This window comes from Oreochromis aureus, linkage group 23, assembly GCF_013358895.1.
Source record: "Oreochromis aureus strain Israel breed Guangdong linkage group 23, ZZ_aureus, whole genome shotgun sequence".
Lineage (NCBI taxonomy): Eukaryota > Metazoa > Chordata > Actinopteri > Cichliformes > Cichlidae > Oreochromis > Oreochromis aureus.
In genome coordinates this window covers 25,317,597-25,338,319 of record NC_052963.1, presented here as the reverse complement: position 1 = coordinate 25,338,319, position 20,723 = coordinate 25,317,597, and the positions used below count along the sequence as shown (strand labels likewise).

At 39.7% G+C, this 20,723-nt stretch overlaps 1 protein-coding gene and 2 long non-coding RNA genes across 4 annotated transcripts; 2 read left to right on the top strand and 1 right to left on the bottom strand.

Moving 5' to 3' along the window:
• Positions 1-1,886: 1,886 nt before the first annotated feature.
• LOC116319838 lies at positions 1,887-8,392 on the top strand. 2 transcript variants are annotated; one of them, XR_005610132.1, is made up of 4 exons: positions 1,887-2,072; positions 3,258-3,947; positions 4,093-4,148; positions 4,349-5,364. It is a non-coding gene; the product is annotated as an uncharacterized LOC116319838 (long non-coding RNA). The 2 variants fall into 2 exon arrangements; XR_005610131.1 differs by lacking the exon at positions 4,349-5,364 and adding an exon at positions 8,329-8,392 and having other exon boundaries at positions 1,888-2,072.
• Positions 8,393-8,410: 18 nt separating this feature from the next.
• LOC120436094 (NLR family CARD domain-containing protein 3-like) lies at positions 8,411-12,448 on the top strand. Its single transcript, XM_039606493.1, has 5 exons — positions 8,411-8,466; positions 8,923-9,021; positions 10,031-10,109; positions 10,260-10,488; positions 10,659-12,448. Exons 2-5 carry the CDS (start codon positions 8,924-8,926, stop codon positions 12,446-12,448), a joined length of 2,196 nt encoding a protein of 731 aa, XP_039462427.1. The 5' UTR covers positions 8,411-8,466; position 8,923.
• Positions 12,449-19,561: 7,113 nt separating this feature from the next.
• On the bottom strand, positions 19,562-19,860 carry LOC120436099. Its single transcript, XR_005610135.1, has 2 exons — positions 19,804-19,860; positions 19,562-19,726 (listed from the first exon to the last, which is right to left on the bottom strand). It is a non-coding gene; the product is annotated as an uncharacterized LOC120436099 (long non-coding RNA).
• Between the last annotated feature and the right edge of the window lie 863 nt (positions 19,861-20,723).

Genomic DNA, 20,723 nt, shown 5'->3' with positions numbered 1-20,723 from the left:
GGGTTACTCTGTCGTACACGGTAACAGAGAAACATATCTGTACCCCCCATCCTCCTCCTCCTCCTCCTCCTCCTCCTGTGTCTCTAACAGAGTAGCAGTGTATGTGGACTGTCCTGCTGGCACTCTGTCCTTCTACAGAGTCTCCTCTGACACTCTGATCCACCTTTACACCTTCAACACCACATTCACTGAACCTCTTTATCCTGGATTTACAGTCTGGTTTCCTGGTTCCTCAGTGACTCTGTGCTGAGTTGAGTGTAAAGAGTTTCCTCCTGTTAGAGAAACACTCTGACTCTTAAACAGACAGTCTGTACATGTCTGTCTCTTTCACTCAGAAACACGTTTTCAAATTCATGGATTCAATCAGTTGATGTTTTATAACTGTTCTAAATGATTCCTTGTAAACTTCTTTATAATTGGTCAAGATGGAAGCTACGATTATTCCAGGATCCACATCTTGTTTTTCTTTTCCACTTAAAGCTTCACAGTGACAATCAGTATGTTGTATGTTGTAAGCTCAGTTCAGCTGAGACACTTCTGCAGCAAACAAAGTGCAGCTGACTGAATAGAAAACCTCTGATTTCTGAGAGGAATCACTGAACAGCAGTTACCCAAAAGATGAATTTACAAACATCTCAGAGACATTCACACATTATTGTCTATGGTTACAAGTTTAATGAGCATCCAGGGCTCATTCTGATTTTTACTTTTGCTGTTAGAATGATGAAGCGATAGCTAGACTTTAGCTTTCCTGTAATGGCATTAAACGATCCTTTAGAAAACAGTTATAAGTGTATTAGTTCCCAACTTTGTACATTGCTGAATCATTATTTTGTCTTCCTGGGTTTCAGTTTTCTACTTTTATTGTAAGCCTGTTTGGTTTCCAATCTAAAAATAAAACTGTCTGACTAGCTCGCATATTACAGTTTGACTTTCCTGTTTGATCAGCAGAAAAATTAGATATCTTATACTAGGGATGGATCGATCCGATATTACGTATCGGTATCGGTCTGATACTGACCTAAATTACTGGATCGAATATTGGAGAGAAATAAAAAATGTAATCCAATCCATTAACTATCACAAAAGCACCTCACAAAACTTGCAAAATAGTGTAACCCAGCTCATAACCTTAGCACGTCGGAGCAGTGTGCGTCACGTGATAGAGCGGCTGTGGCGTGCGAGACCTGTTGGCGGTCTGGTTGAGCATTTGGAGCCTTGCTACCAAACTGCCATTTCATCTCAGAGAAAGGTATCCCAGAGAAGTAAAGCAAGTGTGTAGGTTCATCTCTGAATGTTTGTAAAACATTCCCACGTTAAGCTTAGCAACCGATATATGGATCGACTGCCTCTTCTTTCTCCCTCCCTCTCCTGCTGCTACTTCAATCATGAAACTGATCAATGATCAGCTGATCGGCTTTTCTCTCTTGTTTGTTTAACGCCCACTTTGCACCAGAAAGAGGAAACCAGCGGCGGAACAACAGCAGCACGTTTAAGCTTGATAAGCTGTTGTTATAATTTATTTAATATTACTTTCTACACCAGGATCTTTTTCTACGTAGCTGACGGATGGTAACTGTGCAGGGGTGGGTCTAGCAAAGTTTTGCCAGGGGGCCGATAGGGCATTAACAGGGAAAGGGGGCACAAAGAAATAATTTTCTTTCTTATTATCATTTAAAATGTCTACCTTTTAATAAATAATTATCTGAATCTTACAACCGAAGTTTTCATCTGATGTAAAATGTATAGAAGTCCATTATTGCATATAGTAACTATTAAGTCTAATATATACCCTAGTAAGCTATAGTACTTTTTCCTTTGGGAAGGTACCATCTGTGAAGTCTGCAATTCTGTTGAAGAAAGATGTTGAATCTATTTAATTATTGTAGAAAAATGATTGATTGATTGATAAACAAAGGATGTGACTCTAAACTTATGTTTCTGAGCCCCAGCTTTCCCACAAACCCCTCCCTCCTGTCCCAGCTTTTTCTTCTTTTTATTAAAGTTTCACTTTCACTTGTCCTGAACTTGGTGTCGCAGATGATCTTGTCGGTGTGAATATCCATGTGAAGGTAATGGAAGCAGTCTGTGATGTTTTTTTTTTTTAGTTAACATCAGCTGTCTGCAGCTTAGTTCCAGCACAAACAGCACAAATCTGCTGCTGCATAGTTCACAGTAACGGACTCGAAGCAACTGGTAACCTGTTCGCCATTTTCTGTGAGTGTGTGTGATCAGAGTCCGGGAATGAGAGCAGAAACAGTTAGTTGATAGTCAGCAGCTGAACTCAGAGTCGTTGTTACTGTGGATCCACTTACTGATGACTGAAGGCAGTTTGCCTCGATTAGACTGTGGAGGAGGCGGCGAGGAGCCGCTGCTATGTCGCTCACTGAGCTACAAAATGCGGCCTCAACATAAACCTCGAAATAAAAATACTGCGTCACAAACCTCTGGCTCTCTTCTAACAGGAAGTAGGCTATTGTTCACTGTTTACACCCACAGAGGAGTGGTGTTACTCAGAGACTGACTGGATTAAACGGACCAAAAGTTTTTATGAACTTTTATTGCTACACTTTATTAAATTTAAACATAATCATTTAAAGCTGATTACATATAAGTCACAATTGTTACTGACTTTCTCACTGACACGCCCAGCGGAGCTGCTGTCTGCAACATGAGTGCTGACATCATCAGTCTGTCATCAATGTAGAGACAGAGCCGGTGATCTCAGTAAGAGATCACCGGCTATACATATCTAGAAATACTGAGTTTGTGGACATCAGGGCAGCTTTTTTCCTACATGACTGATTCTAAACATCACTGAATATATTTTTGAGGAGTTGTTGAACATCTACAGTAGTCTGGATGTGCTCTGATAGCATTTTCCACTAAAATATTCAAAATTCTTAAATACAGATAAAATGTTGCTGAACCATTACATTTAAAGAAGATGTCTCGATGTAAACGTGAACTACATCTACAGGCAAACAGAATCATGATCACATGAAGAATGTTTCCAGTGATAAATGATTAATCTGTGAATATTTATTGGCTTGAAATGAAAATGATAAATCAGAGTCCTTTTCATGGATCTTTGTTGATCTCTCTCAGAAATATATTAAATCAAAGTGTGTTTATAAAAATCATTTTAGGATTCTCTGTAGTAACAATGGTTTAATGTTGTAATTTTAAAGCTGTGAGCTGAAATATGTGTGTGAAATAATCAGCTGTCATTTGTTCCATTGGTTCATTTTCTGCAGGCAGACTGCAGACTGGGAAACACCAGTCCTTCTTAGTCCTTCTACTCACAACATATAAGAATCTAACTGGAACACGTCCTCTTACTGAGGTCTGCACTACGAAGCAGGATTTGATCTTATCAAGGTAATGTCAGGGTTCTTACAGGGGTATGTTCCCAATGGTAACTTATGCAGCTATTTTTCAGTCTCACTGACCAAACCTTTTCAAACATGCTGGACTTGAAACATGAAAAACAGACATTGGTTTTGAATTGTGGTTCAGCAGAATCACGTTTCAGTTTTTAGCCCTGTTTTGGTTCATCATCCTGTTGGAGGATCTGTGACCTGTGACTGAGACAAAGCTTTCTGATACTGGGCAGCACATTTCACTGTACACTATCTAGGGGTTGTTGTTTTTTTGTTGTTGTTGTTATTTTTGTTTGTTTTTTGCAGGAACACTTAACTTTTACAAATAATTAGATTCATCCATTATTTATTACTTATATTTATCCGACATGATTCCTTCCAAATGTCTGAAGTAATGCTGGTACCTACTCTAACTGGAAGAAGTAGTCTATAAACAGATTTGTTAATATTTGAACCTTTGCAGTACAAATGTTCATATTTGTACAAGCAGGCTGGGTGTGGCTGTGTCTGTTTGTTTTACAGCATCAGAGCCATAGCAGGAAGTTGTTGCTGTTGTAATCATTGGTAAGTTTAAAGACATATTAAGGTGCAGCAGCTGATCTTTGAGGTCTGAGCTGCATCTTAAGACTCTTTTTTGGTTTAAAGTGTTCAATGTGGCAGCAGCCAGATCACAGAGAAGAAGCAAAGGATTTTCTGTTTTTCTAAACAGGCGTGTTCCACACAGTGGAGAACCAAAGAGTGAAGAAGTTCTTTGGAAGAAGCTGAGTAAGTGGAACTTTGATTCATTAGAGTCTCTGAGGTTTTGTCTTCATCACAAAGCAGCTGCTGCTCTTTGTTAGTGTGTTTATGCAGAAAACAGATGAAGACTGTGATGCATTGGATAAAGACTCAAAACCATAATGTGCCTTGAATATAAACTTGACAACATCTACAAGAAAAGATTTGGTTTACTCTCTTCTCTTCAGATGAACAGTCTGTGTCAGTGTCTTCAGACGGCTGCAGGTTGTTACCAGCTTCATTAAATGTTTCTCATTCTGCATTTCATATCACATCTGCCACTGTTTGATCCTCTTTAACAGAGGAGATCAGACTGTAATGTGATATTTATTAAGACTCAGTTTTCTTGTGAACTCTGAACAGATTAGATTAGATTAGATACAGCCTCACAAATCAAACTATAAACTATAAAACGAGCTCTGATTTGAGTTCAGATGGTTCAGATGCTGGACTCCAGTCTGACTGATACTCAAGTTGTTTTATGGAGCGCCAAGATTCATGTTCATTTGTTAAATATTCTTCATAATTCATGGAGAATATTTAACAGGAATCAGTGAGCGCCCCCTGCTGGTTCCCTCTGAGTGCTGCTTGTCAGTCTGCAGTGATACTGCAGGATTGATTTATGGAGGCTTTGAGGGATTCACTGCAGTTCTTCTGTAGTTAGTCCCTCACAGCTACATAGTCAGTCACAGTGCCACTGATACGAGCTACACCAGTTCTATAGTCCCTACAAACAACACATGAAATACTAACAGGCTGAAAAGGAGACCAGGGAGTGTGAATGATCACATATGTGACATGTGATGTGTGGATAGATGGAAAATCTGTAATAAATACAAGGTAAAATTAAATAGCCTGTCTCTCTGCTGATAATGTGTGGATATAGGGGTAATGATAAAACTGGAAAGATGTCATTCTATGTTCTGTTAATGAAAACTCATTTTTATCTTCATCTAAATAAACTTCTGTTTCAATAAGCACAAAATCTGCATATATAGAATCATGAGCAAATTGAATTAAATGAATAATTGATTTTTTCAAAACCATTTAAAAACTCTGCTAACTGACACAATGTGATGTTTTATTCTTCCCCGGAGGCTCCATGTCTACCACCATTATTTATTTTCATAGAAATCTGTCAGAAATGTTAATTCAGGATTGTTTTGATTACTGTATCTCTCTAATAAAACCACAGTAACTTCTGCAGCTGCAGCTTTTGTTGTGAAAGTGGAGTTTCAGAACTGAAGTTTGATTCAATCAATCAATCTTTATTTATAAAGCACTTTTCATACAAAAAATGTAGCACAAAGTGCTTTACATGGTTAAAAGCAGCCCCCCCAACACACACACACACACACACACACACACACACACTTACTTAAAGAGTAAAATTGGGCTGGGTACACATGAGCCAAGTGAGGAAACACTATCACAGGGAGCCGTCTGCACCTGGAGCCGGTCACAGACCGCAGCCTCCAGGCTGGGCACACAGCAGGAGGGAGGCAAAGAAGCCCCCCAGCCAGGCTGAGAGGACCCACAGAGCCCCAGCAGCCACGGTCAATCACAGCCCCAGTGCAGAGAGCCCCCTCCGAGGAAACACTGGAGATATGACCCAATAAATATATGACCCAATAATTAATTGGGATTAATTGATTCTCTGAGGTTTTGTTAGCGTGTTTATGTAGAGATTTATTTCATCTTTGATGTCTTGGCAATCAAATTACAAAGTTCCTCCAACAATAAACTCTACAAATATCAGCTCACAGACTTTTAGAGTCTGTAGGTAGAGATGTATTCTCCTCACATCAGAATAACTGTCTGAGTGTCTTAATCAGAAGACTGCAGGTTGGCTTCAATATCATGAAATGTTTCTCACCATCCACTTTACATCACATCTAGAACTGTCTGGTCCTCTTTAACAGAGAAGTTTGACTGTGATGAGATGTTTATTAGGACTCAGTTTTCACTTTGACTCTGAAGCTCTGGGCTCATAGTCAAACTATAAAACTGGAGATGTGATATGAGACACTGGTGCACGTGACAGATTCCAGTTTGATTTTGATGGCCAGATTGTTTTATGGAGGAGTTCATTATTGTGTTAATGAGGAGGTTCAAAGGAAGTTTGAGGTTGTTATCACCATCGGGTCAGAATGTGAAAAAAACAGCCATCAATCTGTTGAAGTATATTTCAGTTGATTGAATTGTAATCAGTGGTAACTCAACTTAAAGGAAGACACACATGGACTGCTAAACTCTAAAAGAGAAAACAAGATTGGACTACAAGTCACTAACCTAACTTAAGAATAAAGGTTTAAACTCAAGAGACCAAATCAAACTCACCTCAGCTCCCACCCCATGTGAGTGTGAAAAGAGTGAGCTGTAAGTGAGTGCAGTCCTTATATAACGTGTGCCAGGTGAGTGCAATTAAGGGACAAAGTCCAGAGCCAATCAATGGTGAGAAAGGGAAACAAGGTCAATCTGGTGAGCTGAAGGAGAGTGAGGAAAAAAGGGTGAGAAAAACAAGAATCTTTACAACAGCCGCCCCCATATTTCTAGTTGGAAATATGTTCAAATTACCATAGTCACCAATCCTTTTCAGGAAGTGAAGGCAGGGGGATGAGACATGCTACAGGTTTTTGTATACGTTTTATCCCGCACTGCGACTTTTACTGTTCTTATGTGGCCATCTGTGCTCTTTAGAAGGCGTATTACTTTCCCTACAGGCCAAACACTTCTGTGGGTTGACCCAAAGGTAGACAGCATAAAAGTCCACAATTCAAAGTTCAAGGGGCTGGCTGCGTGGAAAGCAGCGGCAATGCAAATTTAAATTTGATCACGCCTGTATCCAATTCAGTTCCAGTCATTTCCTGGCTCACAGCTACTTATTGTGTCCCAACATGATCTGTAATTAAAAATGGCTCATCCTCAATGAGAATGGAGCTTTGAACTTTAATGCTTTCTGTTTGTGTAGAGACACAGAAAAACTTTGATTTGATCTTATTCATGAGATCAGAGGAGGTTTTGTGAAGTTATGCTGTGCCTGCTTCCTGAACATGTTGGTGGGAGGGAAATCAAAGGGCAGATTTAATCCAATACCAACAGGAAGGAAAGGAGGGAGATGTTCCTGTGTCACCTGGGAGAGTGATATTTACAGGAAAATCAGAGAAGATGTTGAAAGTGAGGAAAAAGAAGAAAAGAGGGAACCTTTACTTTTCACGTTAAAGTCTGCTGCTCCTGCTGAGCACCTCCTTCCTGTCCTGCTTCAGGTGGAGTCTTGACTCCTTCCAGGAAGTAGCTCACCTGTGTGTCAGTCCATGTGTGGAGTGGAGACTCTTCTTCAGCACTTTCAAAAATTAAATGCAGTTTGTTCTATGACATCACTTTTTTTCATTGTCTCCAGATGCACAACATTCTAGTGATGAGGAATTTGAAGATCCATCATCTAGTATCTCTTCTGTCCCCAGTTGTTCACTCAGCCAGAGTGAAATTGTTTAGTCTGAGATTTAGATCTCCCAAAGGAAGCAACTGAGTTTCCTGCATCTAGTCCTCCTGACGCGTTCACCTCCCGCCCCTTACTTTAGTGTTGACCGGTCTGTTTCAACAGCTCTTAAATTAGCATAACAAACATTTTTCACCACCAAATTCAGTTCAGTGGGTCGTTCAGTGGTCATTAAGTGGGTAATCAGATGTAAAACACAATATTTATGAGTGTTTTAGGTTATAAATTGGTCAGATTTGACCCAAAGACAACAGGAAGGCTAGTCTCAGTGAGAAAACCCTCCTGGCTCCAGGTGGTGGGGGTGGGGGGTACAATGCAGATGAGTGGAGGCTTAATGGACTGAAATTTCCAGTCACAATGAGTCAGTGTGTGTCAGTGAATGCATCATGTGTGTTTTATGGCTCCATCTAGTGGACTGATAGTAGAAGTAGAGCAGCAGATCTGTCATCTCGGTTGCGGGCAAAAGACCTGCAACTGACAAATAAAGGCTATCTCATCTCATCATCTCTCATCAGATGGCAGCTTCCTCTGCCTCACACTGCTGTCTGACTGCATTCAGCTGATACTGAGAGGAAGGACAAAAGAAGCAGCTGATATTTGGACAGCACACATGATGGAAAGGAGGATTTCAGTTGATGTGCACATGAATGATTTGTGTTTCCTCTGCAGGTGAAGGTAGAAAGTGTGTGTGAGCTGATGTGGATGTGAATTCAGCAGCATGGATCAGTGTGAGGACAGAGAGGAGGGAGTCCCTCCCTCTAAAACCACTCTGTGTGGGGACCATGAGAGCCAGACCAAAGCTCAGAGGTGAGATGACCATCTCTAACTGTCCATGACTCTTCTCCATGTCACAGCTCAGCACTCACATCACTGCTCCATCATTATTCACAGGAAGAAACGAGGAACTAAACGTAAACATCAACCTGAACCCAGCTGTGTGTCCTTAAAGAGCGACCATTTAAATGATTTTAATATTGATTTAAAACAAAGACATTTATCTGACACAGAGTAAGAATGTCTCAGCATTAAAATGGGGCCAAAAAATATTTCAGACGACAAATTGTTGAATAGAATGATTTGAGTTTTGGATTATTTATTATATCTGCTGTAGTTTGCTCCATCATATCCATCATGTTTGGAATTAGTTTTCTTCTAGTTTATGCAAAACTATTTTAGTTTCACAATTATTTACAGAATTTAAAACTTTAACTAAACTAACTAAACTTTAACCTAAAGTGTGCTTTGGGTTTTTTTCTCTATCAGGATGTATCAGAAACCTGAACCCAGCTGTGTGTCCTTAAAAAGTGATGAGTCAAAGAACTTTAATGTTAATTTTAAAGAAAATTCTTCTGCTGCAGAGAGGTAATGTGTCACTAAATGCTGTTTCTTAAAATGTTTACATTATGTTTAATGCCAGCTCAGCTCTTTTTCACACACATTTCTATGTTCATATGTAAAGCTGTGTGTTTTTGGAGTTTGTCTTTTCATAAATACAGCAGTCAAAGATTGAAGAATGAGTATTTGTAGGATGTGTTTCTATACTGAGTGTAATTTTTACATATTGTATTAACACAATTGACCTAAATACACTGGAAGGCCATGAAGTTGGAGTGGGAATTATTATGCTAGATGTTTGTATCTATGTACTGGATTTGTGCTGACCTATTTACACGTTTTAAATACATTTATATCATATGTTATACTACTATATGAACACCTGTTAAAGAAGAGCGTTTGTTTTGCAAGCTAATAATTAGTACTTATGGTTAGTTTAGAAAGTTTTTGTTTTCTATCGTTTTTATTTTATATGAGGTTCACCTGGTGATTATGATGGGTTATGGCTCTTTTTGATAGTGCAAATTGTTTGATGCTAAAGAAATTCCTAATTAGTTAGATATATGGTTTATTTTGGGAGCGTAACCCATTTTTAAGTCATAAAACTGTCAAGTAGATTAATTATGTCTTTCTTTAAGACAAACATAACAGCCATGATTTCTGACTCTGAGTTAACGTCAGCCAGAAAAACCTATCAAAAAGGACAATAATGAAGATGGATGACAAGCTCTGGGAAGAATGTTCACAAAGTTCTTGATCTCACGGGATGTACTTCATAGAGGGGTTAAGATAAATTTATCATTTTGGCTTTAAAATTTAAGACCTGACTAGTCCGAAATATAAAAATGAAAATAAACAAAGTCCAAAACAAAACTCTTCATATTTCTCATCTGATCTGATCTTCTCAAATGTCAGAGAGAAGATTCTCAGTTTGACACCAAGACAAACAGCAAAGCATGTCTTGTGTCCTTTAGCTTGTATTTATCTCTGTGTGGAAAGTCATAATGTGAACTAATTCTTCATGATTCCTTCATAGAGTGGACCAGGAGAGTTCAAAGGTTCCCATTGATCAACCTGCCAAACACCATCAGACACATTTGGACTCTGTATTTATGGTCTGTACATGCAGAACAACTGCTCTTACATCTGTTCTGTTCATCCCATACTGCACTTATAGACCACTGAATTGTTAATGTGTCCATCATCTGAGGTTTTGGTCAATGATTTCAGTCTGGCTGGATTATTCATATCATCTTCTGTTCCAGCTACTGGAGGACAACATCATGAATTTTGTGAAGAATGAGCTGAAGAAGATCCAGAAAATTCTAAGTTCAGATTACCCAGAATCCTTAGGGAGCCAGAAAGAGGATGAGGAGGTCTTGGAGGGTGAAAATAAAGAGGAAAACAGAAACAGCAGAGAAGCATTTTTGAAAATCACACTGCACTTCCTCAGGAGAATGAGGAAGGAGGAACTGGCTGACTGTCTGCAGAGCAGTAAGAGGATGTATTTAAAGATTTAAGCTGCTGCATTAATGGGAAATTTAAGAATGTCTCAAGAAATGGACCAACATAGATTCAAAAACCTATTCTTTAGGCAAGAAAAATGTAAGTGTATTTACTAAATAATAATTCCATCATTAAATGTATTTATTGTGTGTGTTCAGAAATATTTGCTCCAGATTTTCAACATGAACTCAAATCTTCTCTGAAGAATAAGTTCCAGTGTGTGTTTGAGGGGGTTGCTAGAGCAGGAAACCCAACCCTTCTGAATCAGATCTACACAGAGCTCTACATCACAGAGGGAGAGACTACAGAGGTCAATGATGAACATGAGGTCAGACAGATTGAAACAGAATCCAGGAAACCAGACAGACCAGAAACAACAATCAGACAAGAAGACATCTTTAAAGCCTCACTTGGAAGAGAACAACCAGTCAGGACAGTGCTGACAAAGGGAGTGGCTGGCATTGGGAAAACAGTCTTAACACAGAAGTTCAGTCTGGACTGGGCTGAAGACAAAGCCACCCAGGACATCCAGCTCATATTTCCATTCACTTTCAGAGAGCTGAATGTGCTTAAAGAGGAAAAGTTCAGCTTGGTGGAACTTGTTCATCACTTCTTCACTGAAACCAAACAAGCAGGAATCTGCAGCTTTGAAAACGTCCAGGTTGTTTTTATCTTTGATGGTCTGGATGAGTGTCGACTTCCTCTGGACTTCCACAAAACTACAATCCTAACTGACCCTAGAAAGTCCACCACCGTGGATGTGCTGTTGATTAACCTTATTAGGGGGAATCTTCTTCCCTCTGCTCGCCTCTGGATAACCACACGACCTGCAGCAGCCAATCAAATCCCTCCAGAATGTGTTGACATGGTGACAGAGATCAGGGGGTTCAATGACTCACAGAAGGAGGAGTACTTCAGGAAAAGATTCAGAGATGAACAGCAGGCCAGCAGGATATTCTCCCACATCAAGACATCACGAAGCCTCCACATCATGTGCCACATCCCAGTCTTCTGCTGGATCACTGCTACAGTTCTGGAGGATGTGCTGAAAACCAAAGAGGGAGGAGAGCTGCCCAAGACCCTGACTGAGATGTACATCCACTTCCTAGTGGTTCAGGTGAAAATGAAAAAAGTCAAGTATGATGGAGGATCTGAGACAGATCCACACTGGAGTCCAGAGAGCAGGAAGATGATTGAGTCTCTGGGAAAACTGGCTTTTGAGCAGCTGCAGAAAGGAAACCTGATCTTCTATGAATCAGACCTGACAGAGTGTGGCATCGATATCACAGCAGCCTCAGTGTACTCAGGAGTGTTCACACAGATCTTTAAAGAGGAGAGAGGACTGTACCAGGACAAGCTGTTCTGCTTTGTTCATCTGAGTGTTCAGGAGTTTCTGGCTGCTCTTCATGTCCACCTGACATTTATTAACTCTGGAGTTATTCTGCTGGAAAAGCAACAAAAATCATCGCATCAGTCTGAAACAGATGAATACTTCTATGAGAGTGCTGTGGACAAGGCCTTACAGAGTCCAAATGGACACTTGGACTTGTTCCTCTGTTTCCTCCTGGGTCTTTCACTTCAGACCAATCAGACTCTCCTACAAGGCCTGCTGACACAGACAGGAAGTAGCTCACAGACCAATCAGGGAACAGTTCAGTATATCAAGAAGAAGCTCAGTGAGAATCTGTCTGCAGAGAAAAGCATCAATCTGTTCCACTGTTTGAATGAACTGAATGATTGTTCTCTAGTGGAGGAGATCCAACAGTCCCTGAGATCGGGACATCTCTCTGCAGATAAATTGTCTCCTGCTCAGTGGTCAGCTCTGGTCTTCATCTTATTGTCATCAGAAAAAGATATGAATGTGTTTGACCTGAAGAAATACTCTGCTTCAGAGGAGGCTCTTCTAAGACTGCTGCCCGTGGTCAAAGCCTCCAACAAAGCTCTGTAAGTAAAATGCACTCATCTGTGTCTGCTTAAAATGTTTATTCTACTTACCTGAACAAAACAGAACAAAAAAAAAGAAAAAAACAAAACAAAACACAGACTGTGCCTAGTGTGCCTGTGCCAGTGGGTACTACACAAGTATGACTAAATCTACCAGCTCCTCACTGGTTTAGATTTAATTATATAGGCATAGTTGTGTTTTTACTGGGCAAATTTAAGGTGTTTTATATTTGACAAATTTGAGACATGTTTTAATTTATTTGAAATAACCAAGAACTGTAGTGCACACTCTGTTTTTCTTTTCTACGTTCAATATTAAGTGATTTAATTTAACCACTATTATCATTGTTTTTCAGACTGAGTGGCTGTGACCTCTCAGAGAGAAGCTGTGATGCTCTGTCCTCACTTCTCAGTTCCCCGCCCGTTAGTCTGAGAGAGCTGGACCTGAGTAACAACAACTTGCAGGATTCAGGAGTGAAGCTTTTGTCTGTTGGCCTCAAGAGTCCATACTGGAAACTGGAAACTCTCAGGTCAGGTTTCAGACTTTTACACTCATTACCACTTAAAATCTGAATAATATTAGTGCATAAGCCACTACATGTACAGAATTCTTTAGTCACTTTGAATTAAATTTGGTTGGATTATTGTCTGAAAAGGATTTTCTTCTTCAAAATCTTTTGTTTTTGAACTGGTAAAAATTACTGATATGCATGACACTGGTTTGAACATACACCAGTTACCAGGTTAGTTTAAATCCAGAGAATTACATGTCCAGGTGTATTTCTATTTTTCACTCTTTTCACTCTTTGCAACGAAAGTTTCTGGAATTTTAAAATATATATTTTCAAAGTCTTTCTGTGTGGAGTTTGCATGTTCTCCCTGGGTCCTCCAGCTTCCTCCTACACTCCATAGACATTCACTTAGTGGGGATAGGTTAATTGGAAAATTGCTCATAGGTGTGAATGTGGGAGTGAATGTGAGTGCGAATGGTTGTCTATGTCTATGTGTTAGCCCTGCGACAGACTGGTGACCTGTCCAGGGTGTACCCCGCCTCTCGCCCTAAGACAGCTGGGATAGGCTCCATCCCCCCCACGACCCTGAAAAGAATAAGCAGAAGCGAATGGATGGATGGATGGATGGACTTTCAAAGGTTGATTTCTCAAAATGAGAGTATTGGGAATTTAATGTCACAGCAATTAAAACACATAACATCAACTTCGTTCAATAAAAATAAATACAATGTCACAAAGCAAAATTACAAAGAAAGGTGGAAAAAAGTGAACGTGTATGATTATCTTATCGCTCCGTATTAGCCCTGTGGTAGACTGGTAACCTATCCAGGTGTACACTTAATGTCGACTGTGATACACTTCACCCCCTGCAAATCTCAATTAGATGGAAGTGATTTTACTTTGTTTTTCTTCAATGCCATGTGTCACCACAATTTATAGACGCAACCTAAACTTTACTTTCACACAGGTAGATTGTCTTGTTAATAGTATTGAAACCTCATGGATGGATAACACATGAGGATTAGACTGAGTTAAACACTGAGCAGAACCCATATTAATAAAAGAAGACAAAATTCATTTCAAAGTTTCCTTCTTATTCTTTAGTCCTATAAGTACATTTATTCTTGACTTTCACAATCCATTGCATCCAACACATCCTTTTGTCAGAAAAAAAAACACAAATGCTAACTCCGAGTTGTTCCCTATAATAAATATAATAATATAATAATAATATAATAAACCCCTTTACCTTAAATATAAAACGAACATCACAAATATATCAAATATTAACTGTTCTCCGGGCCTAATTATTTTTGTCACAAGTTTGTCACAGTCTACAAATCAAAGTAATATATCCAGTCAGCCCTTTTATGATAATGCAAGGCCTGTTCCGATATCATTTTAAATCAAATAATCATAAATTGTTTTCTTAGCTCACAAGGGTTTAACTTATTGCCTTTGCAATAGTTTGAATTCGTTACTGAAGTTACAACCGAAAAATAAAAATCTGAAATTGAATGAGTATTTAGTACGAGGGTGACTACCTTTAACTTGATGTTTAAGAATGTATTAATTTTTGTTTTTTAATTTATACTTATTCTAGATGGCATTACCTCAGCTTCTGGTAACACTGTCATGAAACTTGAATACACTTTTCTAAGGATATGTTCTTTGATGTGCACATTTAACAAATAACTGGGAATGCTCTATTTAATATTTCTAGAATTAGAAACAAAGTCTCTGAGTAGTGTTGATGGGTGGCATTTATTGCTTTGAGGTTAAACTGCTTTAAAAGCTCCCTGAAGAGTCTTTAGTTTAAGCAAAACCTTCCAGTGGGAGTACTAAGAGTGACTAGAAAGAGAGAGATCATATTTCATCCATATTGACTTTTCATCAGTGGCTTCCTGCTATATCCAGAGCAACAACTTCTTCTCATTTACAACAGCAAAAATAAGCATTAACACATCACCAACTTTCTAAGTAAATATATTTCTACTTGGTGCTGTTGACATGAAATTATCACCAGATGTCAGTAACAAACAAAGAAATCAAACCATAGATGGTCATTAATTATGTGTGAGAATGAGAAATGATACAGGGAAAAAGTATTGAATACATGAAGCAAAGTAGGTGTAAAAAGGCATGGAACATCATGGTAATTAGAAAGCAATCTTTCCACTCAGTGCAAATTAATATGATTTGTCTTAGTCCCAACTGATGGCCTATAAAAATGTGTCTCATAACCAAGGTGTCACACAAGAAAAATATCACTATGTGTATAACTGGTGAGCTCTCTCAAGACCTTCACAATTGCTGCAAAGCATACTGATGGTATAGGCTACAGAAGAATTTCTAAACTACTGAAGGTTCCAGTGAGCTCTGTTGGTGTCATAATCCAGAAGCAGAAAGAACATAATTTCACCATAAACTGACAATGACCAGGTGCTCATCACAAATGCCAGACAGACAAGTGAAAAGAATTATCCAAGATCCAAGAACCACTTGTGAGGAGCTACTGAAAGACCTGGAAACAGCAGGTATAATTGTTGCTAAGAAAAGTATAAGTAATTCACTCAACCACCATGGCCTGTTAGCACTCTGATCATGCAAGACTCCATTACTGAAGAAACACCATAATTTAAAGTTTGCTGAAAAATATTTAGACAAGCCTGTGAAATACTAGGAGAACATAGTCTGTTCAGATTGGACCTAAATTAAAATCTTTGGATGCCATAGTATTTTCACTGCATCCAAAACACCATCAGTGACGTTTGGATGTGGGAACATCATAGTGTATTGGTATTTTTCAGCACAGGGCACTTGCATGCTTCATATAGAAGGAAGGGAGGATGATTGGAAAAATGCAACGAGACATTCTTGATAAAAATCTGTTGTCATCTACCAGGATGATGAAAATGAAATGAGGGTGGATGTTTCAGTCAAGGAAACTCTCAATTGGTTTCAGAGAAAGAAAGTAAAGATTGGCCCAGCCAATCACCCAAACTGAATCCAACTGAAAATCTATAGCAAGATCTAAAGGTCAGAGTTCGTAGAATGGAGCCTTCCAGATTTGAAGATTATTTTTGATGAAGAACCACACCTGAGCGATGCATGTGACTAATTTCTCCATACAGGAGGCATCTTGAAGTTGTGACCGCCAACAAAAGCTTTTAGACAAAAAATAAAAAAAAAATAGTAAGAACACTTACTAAAATTTTCAACACTAGAAACATTTGTCCTGTGTCACTTCTAATTATTACACAAGACTTAATTTAAGGACATCTATGGTTTAATTTCTTTGCATGTGTGGATTGGATGGGTTGTTACACATATCTTTTGAGAATTTCATGCCAATAGCACCTTTAGAAATAAATTTACTTAGAAAATTGGTGCTGTGTTCAGTACTTAGTTTATCCATTCAAATAGAGCACTTGACACTAAGACTGCAGACTTACTTATGGCTGTTAGAGTTTGTATAACTAGGATAGAGATCTCTCTTCTATGGAACCAGCTCCCAGACATCCTTTATACTTATAGCTTTTAGTTAGGACTGGATCAGGTGACTCTGAACCACATTTTAGTCATGCTAGAATAAACTCCTTACACCTTACACAATATAACACCTTGAGACAGCTGTTGTTGTCTGTTGCATGTGGTCACTATAAATAAAGATACACTGATTTAATGGATGGAAATGAATATGGATATGTTGTTTTTTTTTTTGTTGTTTTTTAAAAAACACCTAAAAGACCAAACTTTTAAAATAAAGGGTTCACAGATGGATTGTTATTTTGTGTGTCTGCAGTCTTTCAGGCTGTCTGATCACAGAGGAAGGCTGTGCTTCTATAGCTTCAGCCCTGAGCTCCAACCCCTCAAATCTGAGAGAACTGGACCTGAGCTACAATCATCTTGGAGACTCAGGAATGAAGCTGCTAAAGGATCTACACTTGAGACAGGACACTCTCAGGTATGGAAAGAATATCTGAAAGAGGAGAAAGAGCTGGAAACATTTTCTGTGTACTTCACTCAGCTCTTGATTGTTTCATGTAGATGTGACATGGACAATAACACACTGAGAACAATCTTTCCTTTGCTTACAACAAAAACACCAGTCTAACTGAACAATAACAAGAGGTATTTATGTAGGTGGGCACCATTTATTCATCATTTTGATCTCTGTAGGTTTAACTATTAACTCATTTTCAGTATTTCTGTATTCTTTGTATAGAAACAGGTTTAGGGCCTGTTTATCCTAGCAGAAAGACTGTACGCAGGGGAAACCATCAGCCTGGCTTGATCAAAAATAAATCATTAGTAAAGGTTTATAATCAAAACTGTGGTAGAACCTGACAACCACCAGGCATTTTTTCTGTACATTTTAGAGCATGCAAGCTTGCAGAATTAAAAAAAAAAAAAAAAGAGTTTTTATTCATAGCACTTTTTATGAACAAAAGGCAGTGTTTTTCTAAATTAGTGCACAACATAGAATAATGTTATTTAAAGCAACACAAAAATAAAAAGCTAAATTAAATTAAATGAACACCGGAACTGAACAAAACAGGAATTTAAAATTGGCACAGAAGCCATTTTAAGCTAGATATCATGATCAACAGCAATCATCAACACTTCAGTTCACTATTTCAAAGCAGTGCATCAAAGTAAGTAATTTTATTTTCACTTAAATATTTGAACTACAGTTATAACCAAATTATAGCAGTAATATAATACATTTTTTAATTTTGCTTAACAGATGCCAAAGAAATCAGTGGTGAACAAAACTGCAGTGTTTGAAGTCCTTTGTACTTCAAAAGAAGCAGTAAAAAAAAAAAAAAAATTGAAACATTTCAACTCCAAGTGATGACATATGGCAAAATCTGTGCAAAGAACTTGGTGAAAAGATGACGCCAATAGCACTTTACAATTTTGTTAAATTAAACAGACACAGTGTATGGGCTCCTCTGGATTACAGTAATGAAAAGAGACTGACACAGACAGCAGTGACAAACAAAGGCTGCAAGACTTTCAATGTGGAGCTCCCATTTGAACAGTGGATACATATGATTCCAGATGAAGTCACATACAAAAAAGTATACTTTCAAAAAAAAAAGGAAATACACCATTTTAAAGCCAGGTACATGGACTCATGTAGTAAGCCAGGGAATCTGGAAAGAGATTAAAAGTACATGCACCATTGCCTTTAAACGAGCCAAGGTGTACCCCACGACTGTATCTTGTTTCATAACAGTCAGACGGAACCTGAAATTCACTGCCCAATGGTGCTAAAGTGTGTAATGGCAAACACAGATGCACACTGCACACTGGCTTTTCTAAGAGAGCCATGTCCAGAAGTCTGTGGGCACAAGTAACAAAAGAACTTTGTGAAGGAAGACTGCAGCCCCATCTGTGGAGGGCATCAGAGGCAGCAAAGCTTATGGACACTGGTGATCCAGAGCCAAGCCATCTACATAAAGCCAAACACAAAAAAAATCAACTAGAAGTGGCTCATAAAAATCCAATACTGTCACTCCACTCATTAAAATACAGTTCTTCTCACAGTGGAAGCATTGGAGACATTAGATTAGACAAGTTCTTCTGTCACTACTGGAGTCAAACTCAAATGCTGATGTACAAGACGGTGAAGCGCCCCATAGTTGCCTTTGGTGCAACTGGCTGAGTTGTAAAAAAGCTTCTCAGGCCTAATGGTTTGTCTGGAAATATCTTCCTATATCAAGGTGTTTTAACAGGAAGCTACAACTCTCACGTCCCAGTGGTGCAAATGTTGTCAGAGAGACATGATGTCCAGGGGCCTGTTCTTCGTACCTCGCTTACTACATCCAAGATCAAATGACACATCCAAGATCAAATCATCGCGCTAACTTTGAGCTCGCTAATCCGGTTCTCCGAACACACCTGTTGTTGACGATTAGTATAGCTGGATGAAGTAATCTGAGATCACTGGGTGGCTTAAAAGGGGCTACGCATCGATAGTAGAAACATTGATCGGCAACCCTGTGATTGGTCGGCGAAGATGTCGAAGGAGCGCGCGCAGTATTTCACGGCAGCAGACCAAGAACTCTTGATTGAGGGATATCAGGAGTTTCAGAGTTTAATTAAAACGCAGGGGAACACTGCAAAGGCTGCAAAAGCAAGGAGAGAGGGCTGGCAGAAAGTTGCTGACAAATTAAACTCGTAAGTGATCCATGATATTACATTATATCATGTGATATTATATTATACCACAGTATATTATATTACATCATATCCTCTTTCACATTAGAGCCACAACAGGACCCACTAGAACATGGGAACAAGTAAAAGTGAAATATAAAAATATTCCACAGAATGGTAATATTTATCACTTATATTGCTTTTAGTCTATGACAAGAGACCCTGAAATAATCTGTTTGTTTGTTTATAACAGCAACCAAGAAAAGGGCAGAGCAAATAAAGACAGGTGGTGGTCCTGCACCCCCTCGTCACACCCCTTTTTGTACTGTGACATTTATTGACATTGTGGGTTTTTTTGTGTGTAGTTTGACATAACTGTCACGGTCTGCCATGCAGACCGTGGGGACGAGGAAAGTAGGACCCAAAACGCGGGACTCTTCGATGCCACAGTGCACTTTATTTACAGTGACCAGACAGGTAAGTCCAACAATAAACTCAAAGGTGCAATATTCCAATGGTGCTCGTCTCCTGCTCCCAGTGCGTCCCGTGCTGTAGCTCCCTTAGTGCGTGTGCTCCCCAACTCGCTTCTCCGCTCGGCTATCCTGGAGGAAGACAGAGAGTCCACAATTAGCCACACGCTAGCCGACAAACACGCTCACGCTGCTCGCACGGACTATACCAGTTCGGAGTAATAATCCCACGTCGACTGTCGCCGCGAGTCCAGGTTAAATACCTCTCTCAGCAGGGAGGGATGATTACCAACAGCTGGTCAGGTAATCAGCTGCAGGTGGGCCGTAACAGTGAAGAGGGACTCCCAATGACGACAGTCGCCAGGACACGCCCTCCCACGGCGTGCACTTCTGTGAACAGCCCGAGGACCAGGGAGAGAGAGAGAGAAGCAAACCCACACGCAAACACACACTACACATTCAACTGTGGACCGAACAGTAGACGACACAGCCCCTAAATAATAATAATAATAATAATAATAATAATAATAATAATAATAATAATAATAACAATAATAATAACAACAACAACAACAACAACAACAACAACAACAACAACAGTCCATAACGGCTCACGGACCCCCGAGTCCTCCAGAGCCGGGTCCGTGACAGTACCCCCCTCTCTAAGGGTCGGCCCCGACGACCCCAAAACAAAAACACAAAACCAAAACCACAGTACAACCAACCCAGGGCGGGCGGCGGGGGGGTCCAGGACGGAGGGCCCCAAAACCACTCCAACAACTCCACTAAACAACAAAAAAAGAACACCTCAGTTCATTAGTCCAACCCCAGCCCTAATGGCAGCGGACATAGTTCTGGCAACCGACCCGGTGGGCGGCAAAACAGGTGAGATCTGCTGTAGGTAGGCAGAGGCAGAAAACAGTTCCGGAGGCCTACCTCTAGTCCATCGGAGGGAACGCTGGACCTCCGGCGGACGGCCATGGGTCCGGCAGCAACGGCGAAACGGTTCCGTGGCCCTCCACGGGTCTTGTAGCGGCAGTGTGACAGCTCCGTGGCCTGCCACGGGTCCGTGGCGGCGGTGTTGCAGCTCCGGCGGCCGACAGAGTTGAAAGGCCCAGGATCCCCGACG